At 37.9% G+C, this 12,309-nt stretch overlaps 1 protein-coding gene across 1 annotated transcript in view; it reads left to right on the top strand.

The window, feature by feature from the left end:
• LOC126190693 (histone acetyltransferase KAT8) overlaps nt 1-12,309 on the top strand; it is a 104,111-nt gene that overhangs the window by 76,823 nt on the left and 14,979 nt on the right. The window contains exons 3-6 of the mRNA XM_049931155.1: nt 2,449-2,593; nt 2,773-2,991; nt 3,147-3,377; nt 5,845-6,089. Of these exons, the coding sequence (XP_049787112.1) occupies nt 2,449-2,593; nt 2,773-2,991; nt 3,147-3,377; nt 5,845-6,089 (840 nt within the window). The remainder of the gene's footprint in view (nt 1-2,448; nt 2,594-2,772; nt 2,992-3,146; nt 3,378-5,844; nt 6,090-12,309) is intronic.

A 12,309-nucleotide genomic window follows, 5' to 3' on the forward strand; every position in this document is an offset into this window, starting at 1 on the left:
TTGAATTTAATCGATGAAAGGAGAAAACATAAAAATGCAGTAAATGAAGCAGGCAAAAGTTAATACAAAAGTCTAAAAAATGAGATTAACCGGAAGTGCAAAATGGCTAAGCAGGAATAGCTAGAGGACAAATGTAAGGATGTAGAAGCATATTATATCACTGGGGTAAGATAGATGGTGCCTATAAGAAAATTAGAGAGACCTATGTAGAAAAAAGAACCACCTGTATGAATATCAAGAGCACAGGTGGAAAACCAGTCCTAAGCAAAGAAGGGAAAGCAGAAAGGTGGAATTAGTAGTATATAGAGGGTCTATAAAAGGGATCTGTACTTGAGGGCAGTATCATGGAAATGGAATAGGGCATAGAGGAAGAAGAGAAGGAAGATATGATACTGTGTGAAGAATTTGACAAAGCACCGAAATACTTAAGTTGAAACAAGGTTCCAGGACCTTGTTTCAACTTTGATAACATTCCATTAGAGCTATTGATAACCTTGGGAGAGCCAGCCATGACTAAATTCTTCCATCTGGTAAGATGTATAAGACAGGCGAAATACTCTCAAACTTCAAGAAGAATATAATAATTCCAATTTCAAAGAATGCAGGTGCTAATAGGTGTGAATATTACCAGACTATCAGTTTAATAAGTCATGGTTGCAAAATACTAACATGAATTCTTTACAAAAGATTGGAAAAACTGGTAGAAGCCAAACTTGAGGAAGATAATTTTGGGTTCCGGAGAAATGTAGGAACATGTAAGGCAGTCCTGACTCGATGATATTCTCTTAGAAGATAGATCAGGGAAAGGCAAGCCTACATTCATAGCATTTGTAGACTCAGAGAAAGCATTTAACATTGTTGACTGGAATAGTCTCTTAAAAATTCTAAAGGTGACAGGAGTAAAATACACAGAGCGAAAGGCTATTTACAACTTGTGCAGAAACCAGATGGCAGTTATAAGAGTTGAGGGGCATCAAAGGGAAGCAGTGGCTGAGAAGGGAGTAAGACAGCGTTGTAGCCTATTCCAGTGTTATTCAATCTGTATACTGAGCAAGCAGTAAAGGAAACAAAAGAAGAATTTGGAGTAAGAATTAAAGTCCAGGAAAGGACTTGGAAGAGCATTTATGGACAGTGTCTTGAATGGAAGACACAACATGAACATCAACAAAAGCAAAATGAGGACAATGGAATGTAGTCAAATTAAATCAGGTGATGCTGAGGGATTAGATTAGGAAACGAGACACTGAAAATAGTAGACACGTTTTGCTATTTGGGCAGCAAAGTAGCTGATGATAGTCAAAGTAGATAGGATATAAAATGTAGACTGGCAATGACAAGAAAAGCATTTCTGAAGAAGAGAAATTTCTTAACATCGAGTAGAGATTTAAGTGTCAGTAAGTTTTTTCTGAAAATATTTGTATGGAGTGTAGCCATGTATGGAAGTGAAACACGGATGATAAATAGTTTAGACAGGAAGAGAATAGACACTTTTTGAAATGTGGTGCTACAGAAGAATGCTGAAGAATAGATGGCTAGATAACATAACTAATGAGGAGGTACTGAATAGAATAGGGGAAAAAAGAAATTTGTGGCCCAACCTGACTAGAAGAAGGGATCGGTTGGTAAGACACATTTTGAGACATCAAGAGATAACCAATTTAGTACTGGAGGGGGGGTAAAAATCGTAGTCAGAGATCAAGGGATGAATACACTATGCAGATTCAGAAGGATGTAGGTAGCAGTAATTACTTGGAGATGAAGAGGCTAGTATAGAATGCAATAGCATGGAGACCTGCATCAAATCAGTGTTTGGACTGAAGGCAACAACAACAAAGACTTTGTCTCACAGATTCATTGTAACTTCTCAAGTTTCTTAATATTATCTGTTTCTCGTTATTGCCAATTTCTGTTACATGTGACCATTTGGTATCTTGCTCAGTTTTGGATTCTTCTTCATTTCACCCATCTGCCCTCTCCTCTGATTGTACAAATCAGAGTGTCTGACCCAAGGAATCGTGGCAAGGCCAAACTACCCATTGTCCTTCTTCCATGTCAGTGGTATTTAGGCCTAAAACAGACATATTATTCAAAGTGTCACTATTGGAGCTTAAGTCCTATTATGTTGTGCGTTCTTCTAGTCAGTGTTTTCCACACATTCTTTCCTTGTTGATTCTGGGGAGAACTTCATTTTTTTATCTAATAAGTCCACTCAGTCTTCAGCATCCTTCTGTAGCACCACACCTCAAACAATTTGAGTCTTGTCTTTTCTGTTTTTTCTGCAGTCCACGATTCACTTCTATATCACCTTCTGTGCCTCATAAAAGTTTTATACATTTCTTTCTCAAATTAAGACCTATATTTGATATTAGTAGACCTTTTTCTTTGCGGTAGTTTTTGTATATTTAAGTGCTTGATTCTACACTTTGACATTCCTTAAAAACATTGCAGGATCATGAGCTCTCGCTTCCATATGTCAGACCAGCAGTGGAAGAACAATGAAAAGAATTCATCAGACTTGCTGTCAGATCAGACTGATAGAAAAATCACTCGGAATCAGAAGAGACGTCATGATGAAATTAACCACATTCAAAAGGTAGTAGCTCTGTAGGGGAAATATTAATTAAAACTTTGTACATGACTGCTAATTTCTTTCTTGTCCCATTATGGGGTGAGATTAAATGGACTTGTAAATATGCTGCAGTGCTTTTAACTTGTATTACTTGCCTATGTCAAATAATGTGTAACATACACTTAGTGTAACTCAATATTTAGACATATGCTGAAATGGATCCAACAACTGCCGCATTGGAGAAAGAACATGAAGCAATAACAAAGGTAAAATACATTGACAGAATTCAGATTGGTCGTTATGAGATAGATACTTGGTACTTTAGTCCATATCCTGATGAGTATGGGAAGCAATCTAAGCTTTGGATATGTGAATACTGTCTCAAGTACATGCGGCTGGAGAAGACTTACCGTTACCATATGGTAAGTTAAAAAAAATCATTATTGACAGTTTTGTCATAATTGATTTTGTGTGAACAGGATATAACATATTTATCTTGATAAAACTTAATTATACCAGTTTTGAGGTCCCATTGAGATTGTAAAATCATATAGAAATATCTTTCAATTTGTTGCAGAGTGAATGCACATCAAGACAACCACCCGGAAAAGAAATTTATCGGAAAGGAACATTGTCCATTTGGGAGGTGGATGGGAAAGATCATAAAATATACAGCCAAAATTTGTGTTTATTGGCAAAGTTGTTCCTTGATCATAAAACATTATATTTCGATGTGGAACCATTTCTATTTTACATACTGTGTGAAGTAGATAAACATGGAGCACACCTTGTTGGGTACTTCTCCAAGGTAAGGGCATCATAAATGTATGTGAACTGGATTGATCATTCAGATGTTTTGCATGAAATAAAAGTTACCAATGAAGAAAAAAAACTTCATTGACCAATTTTGCAGGGAAAGCAGCGTATAAAAAAAATCACGTAAATAAAACCAAAACTGAAATATTATTACTATAAATTATAAAATAATGCTATATAATGTTACTGTGAACAGTACTGTTCGCTAACTGAGTGTGGTACTGATCAGAAGCACACTAGTGCCAGCCACCTTAGCAGATTTCCTTGTTTCCAGTTTCTCCCATAAGAAATTCCAAGTTACTGGGTGAGTATATTGGACTTGAAAACATAATGAAGAAGAAGAAAATACTTTCAAGAGAATTACAGATTGACAACACATGTATTAACTGTCTTATCACAAGAGAAGTCCCTTCACGTAATAATAAAAAGAAAGGTGGAAGAAGAAGCAAATGATTACTAGGGTTTGTCAGGAACAACCCTCAATAGTATAAGACGAGGGAAAGAAATCAAGGATGAGAAGCCACTAACATAAATGATTTACAAACTGGCAACTTAGGTATGACTGAAAGGGCAGCTGACAAGCAAGAGATAAGGAGAAATTGGGATATTTTATAGTAATCTTTATTACCACATTTATCACTTTGTACAGTGAATTTGTGTCTCAATTTTTTGCATAAAGAAGGAAAATTTAATATTGTGCATCAGGTGTAGTCAACCTCCTTTACCTACCACCCACTTTTGTATGTCTATTGGTAGTAAAATTTTCTAACCAACCACCAATTCCACAGCAATGGGAATTTGTAAATTAGGGAAGTAACTTTACAAAATTTGTAAAGCAGAGTTGCAGCAAGCTAAAGCATCCAGTAATAATTATTTACCAAACACTTTGTCAACATTTTATGAAAACCTAATGAAAATGTTTTTGAAACCCATGCCACCTAGCATCCACTATGAAAGCTGGAATGCCCATTACTGAAGAGAGAGAATAGAAACTGAAAGATTGGAGCAAAATACTAAATTATTTGGGATGGTGCTGTGAGGTGTAAGATTTTCATGTGGCAGAATGATGGTTAAAATTCTTATCTAGCCATCCAGATTTAGTTTTTATGAATTTCTCTTAATTGGTGCAGGAAAATTCCAGTATCGTTCCTCCAAAAAGACACTGTCAATAATCTTCCTTATCCTTCTCCAATCCACATGTGTGGTCTGTCTCCAATGTCCTTTTTCTGAAAAGGATGTACCTTCTGCTTCCATCATTTCCCATTTGATTTAAACTTAATCTCTCTTTCCCATCTCTGGCATTTTATTTTTTCTTTGGCACCTTCTTTTCCAAATATTCCTCTCTTATTTGTAACTTACTATTCGCCCTGTCTCCACATCATACCTATCAGTCTTTTGAATCCTGTTTGTCAGTTGCATCTCATAATGGAGATCTTGCGTCCTGAACTGTACCGTTGTTTTAAGTGCCATTCCTGAAAGTCACACTTCTGTTAATCATTGTCTCTATGTATTGTCCACCAGGCACACAGTGGTTAAGCTGCTGGCATTGTATTTGAGAGGAGTAGGCTCAAATCTTCATCTGGCCACCTTAATTCTGATTATTTGTGGCCTTCCTATTTTGTTTCAGACAGTTGCTGGAAACAGTTGAATTAAATTTAGTGACTCATAACTGGTGGAATCAGTGGAGCGATATCAGTTAATAGCCCAGTCAAAGAAGATGAAAAAAGTTTGAGTAGAGGAAAAAATTTGTGTACTCACAAATTTCTTTGACCTTGGTAGGAGGGAGTCCCATGAATAACATACTAAAAATCTGGACTGCTGAGTGTGTGGATGGGTGGGTGGGGGCGCGCGCGCACGCTTCATGTGGAATCATTAAATAAACTCTATTATTTGATACTGGCAAATATTTTTGAAGTTCGTTATAATGCTTCTAAGTTTCTCCCATGATTTGTTCAACCGGTGTACTATGTGATGCACTCTGTCAAACTTTAATCATAGTAATCTCCTTTTTGTCTACCAAAATCTACATGTTGATAATTTCTTTCATGAAAATGATTATTTTTTCAGAGATTGCCTATATTTTAAAAACACTTACTCCGTTTGAGTTATGATGAGGCTTATATTGTAATAATGTGTCTCATTTTCTTTCTTTCAAGACTTTCTTCATTGCGTGAAGATTGTGTAGAAGTGAACCCCTCCCCCAAATGCACACACACACACACACACACACACACACACACACACACACACACATTTGATAACTTCAAATGTTATAAACATGTCTCCCACATCATCTCTCTCTCTCTCTCTCTCTCTCTCTCTCTCTCTCTCTCTCTCTCTGTGTGTGTGTGTGTGTGTGTGTGTGTGTGTGTGTGTGTGTGTGTAGGAATGGGGGCATGTGGCGCACACGCACCCACACATACATTTTAGTTGCTACAATTTTCTCATTGTCATTTCAGGAAAAAGAATCACCTGATGGAAACAATGTAGCTTGTATTCTAACACTGCCACCATATCAGCGTCAGGGTTATGGTAAACTACTGATTGCATTCAGCTATGAACTCTCGAAGATGGAATCTGCTGTTGGGAGTCCAGAGAAACCTCTGTCAGACCTGGGAAAACTGAGCTACCGTTCTTATTGGTCATGGGTTCTTCTTGAAATTTTAAGAGATTTCCGAGGAACACTTTCTATCAAAGAACTCAGGTACTGTGAACTAATCTGGTATGTAGAAGTTGGTACTTCTTCTTTTGGTTCCATATACTAGAGGTGAGGTGTTTCAGACTAGTGAGAAATAGTATTAGCATCTACTGAACTCTGTTCGTGTGCTTAAAATAAACCTCATAGTGTTGTCAGCTATAAGTTTCTAATAACAACAGAATAATATCAATAAATCCATCAAACCAACTTTGAGTAATTAGTATTTGTTTAATATAGTCATCTGCTGTGAAAATTTTGTGACAATGTTTTGTGTGGTTCCACTAAAGTACTTCTCTTAAAAAGACACGAAGAGCTATTCTAATCTGCTCCAAAATAATATTGCATGACTTGGAAAAGTTATGTTTTTATTGATTTGGAAACCTTTTTCTCGATGATGTTTGAACACAGGAGATACCTATGGACAGCTACTGGTGTAATGGTATACTCTCATGGCTGCTCATACATTGCCACTTTATAGTAAGAAGGGTTGTCAATGTGGGAAGTTGCTCACCAATTTGGTGTGCACATAGTGACATCATTAGAACATTCATCCATTATTGTGGCACCCAGAATACTGAAGATCTGCCCCATAATGGTCAGCAGTGTACAACATTAGCATTGCTGGATGACTACTAACTACATATTATGGCTGGTACGTAACCGGAGGAGAGATGCAAGAATGCAACAGAACTACCTTCTTGAAACCCCCCAAAAGCATTTTGTTGTGCAAAGAAAGTGGGTAAGAGAACACTTGGAATGTTACCTGGATCAATGGCATAAAGTTCTTTTCACCAATGAGTGCAGCGTTTGTCTGAAGCCCAATATTATTTGTAGAAGAGTGTCTATGTGGCCTGGCATTAATGCACATCTTAAGCATGAGCACACCTCATGAACACCATCCTCTAGGAGGCAAAAATCTCCGAAAAGGAATGGTTTGTCTGGGGTGTGTGCAGAGATACACGTAATTGAACATGCTTGACAACTGTTGAAACTTGGAGTGCATCATCACAGGCTCCCTACACTGTGGGTGACCTCAGGAGGATATTTGTTGAAAAGCAGGGCAGGTTTCAACAGAAGTTTCTTGACCACTTTGTGAACAGCATGCCAGTGGCTGAGACAGTTGCCATCACCATGTGCGTGAGTTGAAACATCATAGTATGGAATGTTACCGAGCAGCAAATTTTGATTTTACAGATGTGCACTTTCGGACAGACTGCCTTTATTTTGTTTATTGCTTTTATTTCTCAGTAAAGAAATAGACATTTCCCCTTCCCCCATTAAGGCTTATTATTTATTTCCTGCCCTGCCCCCCCCCCCCCCCCCTCACCCGGCTCTAAGCCCAAAGATTTTGTGACAGTTTATTTGTGGTTACTTGCTTATATGTTCTGATTATTTACAACTGCACATGGATGTTTACTGAGCTCCGATTACCTTGTTCTGTCAATTAAAAACTTTAAATGCATTCAGTTTTCCAATACTGCTGGAATTTATAATAGCTGGAGTTCTTCACTGGAAAGTGGTTTCCTATGTTCCTAACCCACTACACAGATATAAAAAATGTGAGTAATTCATCCCTACACTTTTGAATGCAAAGAGGAGGACTCATGCGGGAAATGTGATGCGCCTTCAAAAGAACATGGAGTAGAATATTTACTGCTCAATCAATCCTCCAGTATAGAGTAGTTTTTGTTGAGTGGCAGGAAATCCAAGACATCAAAATTATGAAACAAATACCACATGCAGAGGCAAAGAAACTATGTAAGACATAGCAGCTACCAACAATCTCATCTTTTATCTCTGTAATTAAGAAATTATCTTCCAAAACACATCAAAAATATGTATAAGCTTCACCAAGGCCTCGTTGAAGGAAAAAAAAAATGAATAGTAAAACTTCTTTTCATCTGTCTCCAAGAAACCCACTGGAAACACAGAATTGCTCTTGTAATAAGCAGCTGAACTCTCCACAAGGATGATGACCAAACTGGTGAGAGAGCTAAGAGGAGCTTTGCTGTATTTATCAATGACTAATACCACATCTCACCTGTTGCCCTCACCACAGTCTTAAAGGGATTTAAAGTCCCAATATAAGGTCAAAGGAAAGTCATAGACTGATCACTGCATCTTCTACCAAGTGAATCTGTAGACAGCAAGACTTTGGTGTCTGCCATTGTTCAACTTCTCCAACCATTCCTCCATATGATGGATGGTAATGCACAAGATGTGCTGTGCAATTCTTCCTTTATCTCCGAAGGGGAAAGAATCATGAGTCACTTCAGCACTGTCTCATGGTTTGCTCTCTGCTATTGACCTGACAGTATGTATCACAGACGCTGCTACACAGCAAACATCTGCCAGTCTTGCTCAAGCAACCACTTCTCAGTCTGAAATCACCTACAAGAGAAGACAGCCCCCAAAAGGGGACCGCTGTGGCCAAGCGGTTCTAGGCGCTTCAGTCTGGAGCAGTGCTGCTGCTACGGTGGCAAGTTCGAATTCTGCCTCGATCATTGATGTGTGTGATGTCCTTAGGTTAGTTAGGTTTAAGTGGTTCGGAGTGTAGGGGACTGATGACCTCAGATGTTAAGTCTCATAGTGCTTAGAGCCATTTGAACCCAAAAGGGAAGTGCCAAAATGGTTGTTCAGTAGGGCTAAGTGGCTACTTGACAGGCAGCTACTTATGGCTGAATGCCATGACTTTCTAAGACTGTATCACAAACATAATTCACGAGACTGCTGAAGCATATATACTAAACTCTTCACGCTGACTTGGAAGATAGCCTGTTCCTTGATGTAGTTAAGATTGCAATTCTACAGTCATTGACAGGTGGGTGCCCCTGAAGGGTCTTTTTTGAAGTGTGTCACTGTGTAGTGAAGCTGGAACATTGACTAGCTTGAGTCCCAGAAACTTCTAATGTGGATTCAAGAGATAAAATTCTACTATCAATAACCTGACCTTACTGTAGGCATCTATATGACACACCTTTCACACAAGAAACACACAGTAGACATCTTCTTTTGCATAAAAAGTATGTAGTTCTACTAAGCAGCTTAAAGTCTTAAGCAAGCTCACAAATGGGAATTACACGGCACACTCCCTGTATACAGTCCTTTTTGTCTAAATGTTATGTCAGTTGCCCTATTGGCCATGTCCAGTTGTAATAACAGTAAAAAAAAATATTCCTTCAGTTTGAATTCCACAAGACTTCTGTGTGGCCCCTGCTCTATTGGAAATGCATGGTTTATGGGTCAGTACCTTACAGTCACTGATATGGTTGACCATCTGGGGATCAGGTTGATAACATGGGCATTTAAGATGGATTCTACACCCAGTCTCACTGCTGAGGCTGCCAAACCATCATTTGCCACCAGCAGTAGCGTGATGTGCACATTTACAAATTGACTGTGAGCAACAAGGTTATTTGATATCTGCACAAAGCAGAACTTGCTGGCTGAAGTATAGAATTTTGCAGATGTAACAGTACTTATGACGAGGCTCTCTGAATTTATTTTATGGTACATAAAGACTCGGAGGAATCTTTTTTCCTTCTTATAGTGTTAACTGAATTGTATGTCATAAAGTGGAAACAGCACCAAAGACACGTAAAATTGATGTATTCATTGAAATAAAATACAATACACAACACTACAACAACAGACATTGTTGTGTACTTCCAAACTTTCAGAATTACATTTCTCTCTCTCTCTCTTTCACACAAATTAACGTGAGCCAGTGCGCTGTTCACACTGTTGATGACTGAAGGTAAAGAAAAATCAAAATTGTAGTAAGATCACATTAATACGATACCAATGCAGACAGGACAGCCACATTGGTAGTTAAATAGTTTTGGTAAACTAAGAAGGGAAGTTCCAGTGACAGTCTTAGAAAAAAATTACTAAATTTCACTAAGGTAAAATGTCATGCAACCAACACAAGGCAGCAGGTAATTAAAAGTATTACAATAAAAATTACACTAAAATGGCCACATTTATTTCAGGTGATGTATAGAGATATCAGTTCAGCAGTTAACTTGTGCCAGATGCTGCACACATCATATGACACAAAAAAGAGCAGACTAGTGCAAGGCAGATGACACAGAAATTATGGAATTTAGTATAATAATATTAAAATATCCTTCAATCAGCACATTTTCTGACACTGAAACATAATGGTGGCCGACAATTATATATTATGTGATAAAAGGCCACATATAAATGTTTTCATAAAATTCACTTATCTACTGAATCTTTAAGAAGCTGCACGTCTTGCTCGTAGATATCCTGCTTGGGTGGAAGAATTTAGTTACAAAGTGAGGAGGAGAGGAGGACAACAAAAAGACAGAAATAATGGGGATATGCTGAAGGCACACACATTTTGAGGGAACATAAATGGCCACAAATAAGTAGTCTGTGCTATTAGGTGGCTTGATATTCAATTACAGGTAACATTCTCTGTTATAAAATAAAGGATCAGAATGTCAAAGCATCACCAATATGGACCTCACTCTGGCCACTTATTACCTTACCACTGCTAACATGTCAGATAACATTCAGTGAGACTTTCGTACTTAAATGTAACCCAAAAAGTGCAATTTAGTATTCTTTCATAGAAAGACCGGTTTTTATCCACTTCACATCTTAACCTCTGATAATGAGTCGAATCACATCTTACAGCAAAGGCTTATTTCAACATGGTTCAATACACCTAGTTAATCTCTGGTAAATATAAACTAGCTCATTAAAAGAAACTTGAAAAATTCTTATTCAAGTTTTAAATAGATTATAATAAATATTTTAATGTACGGAAAGTTTCGGTTGAGAATAACGAATTACTTAGGAATATAGGACACGACTCACCGAAAGCCAGAAGCTGTGCATTGTCAACAGGTTCACAAACAAAAGGTAAAGAGCATTGCTTTGCTAGCTTTCAGAATGAAATTCCTTTCTCAAGCTTGTAGGAGAAATACGCACACGCACACTCGCTCACTCTTATGCACACATCTCTCTCCCTATATTGTGCTTAGTTCGACTGAGCACAATGAGTTGTCTCCTTTGTTCCTAAATAATTTGTTATTGTGAAGCCTTGTTAGATTCTGTAAATTTCCTTACATGAGAAATAGCCTCAAATTGAAATACATTGTACAGTTAAAAAAGTATGGTATTTTGCTCTGCAATCACCTGTTATAAACCAACCAAGCAACCAACCAACTAACTTATCCCAACCACCCATGATTGTATCCAGGACTTTAAAGAAAGAAAAAGAAAACGGGCGGGGGGGGAACAGTTTCGGGCAGGCTCTTGGTGCGGTAATATAGCTAAGCGGTGTACTTTGATGTAATTGTTTGCTGCTACGATTGTAAAATATTGTTCTCTAATGACATTTGGAAATACTACTTCATCGTTATGCTTACCAAATACCATGAAAGAACAGAACATCCTTTTGTGTTGAGATGATACAGTAAGGGTATTTTGCAGCGATTGTCAGTCTCTTAATTCACAGTAGAAAATACTAAACAGATTCCCATACTTTAAAAGAACTTTGGGTAAATCAGAATGCACCATGCTCACATCAATCTCAATTGGTTTGTTTTACACATTTTTTTATATCTAAAAATATATATTCTATGCTTTTTCTAAGAAATAACTATTTATTAGTTTGTACTGTAGGTTTAAGGGCGACCAAGCACTTACCAAAAAACAAAAGTGTTGAGTAGTCAACAGGCGCACACACAAAGGAAAGAAAACTCGTTAGCTTTCGTAGTCATTCTTTTACGAGCTAGAGTAGAAAACACACACACACACACACACACACACACTCTCTGTTCCTACGCAATGCCAGCAAGACTAAGTGCCAGTGCTATTTTTCTGCAGGTGGACTTGTTATGGTGGGAGTAGTGTTGGGTGGTGTGGATTGAGGAAGAGGGATGTGGGAGGCAGGGAGAGGGACTGGAGGCACAATCACAAAAGTTGGCAAGACTATGTTGATTGCCTGCCTCTGAGTTGCCTACCTCTAGCTGTGGACAGTAACACTGTCAGATTTGTAATGAACTGTGCCATAGTATGGATGAGAAAATAAAACATCCACTGGTTGTACCAATCTAGTACTGTTGCAGGGATCAGCTTCTTGTGAAATTCAACATCTGCTGGAACTGTCTCATTGTATGGAGCATAGTCTTTATTTGCTAACAAGCAACCTAAAGAAAATTTTAATCTCTGCTGTGCAAATGTGGCT

The sequence above is a fragment of the Schistocerca cancellata genome, chromosome 1 (genome assembly GCF_023864275.1).
Source record: "Schistocerca cancellata isolate TAMUIC-IGC-003103 chromosome 1, iqSchCanc2.1, whole genome shotgun sequence".
Lineage (NCBI taxonomy): Eukaryota > Metazoa > Arthropoda > Insecta > Orthoptera > Acrididae > Schistocerca > Schistocerca cancellata.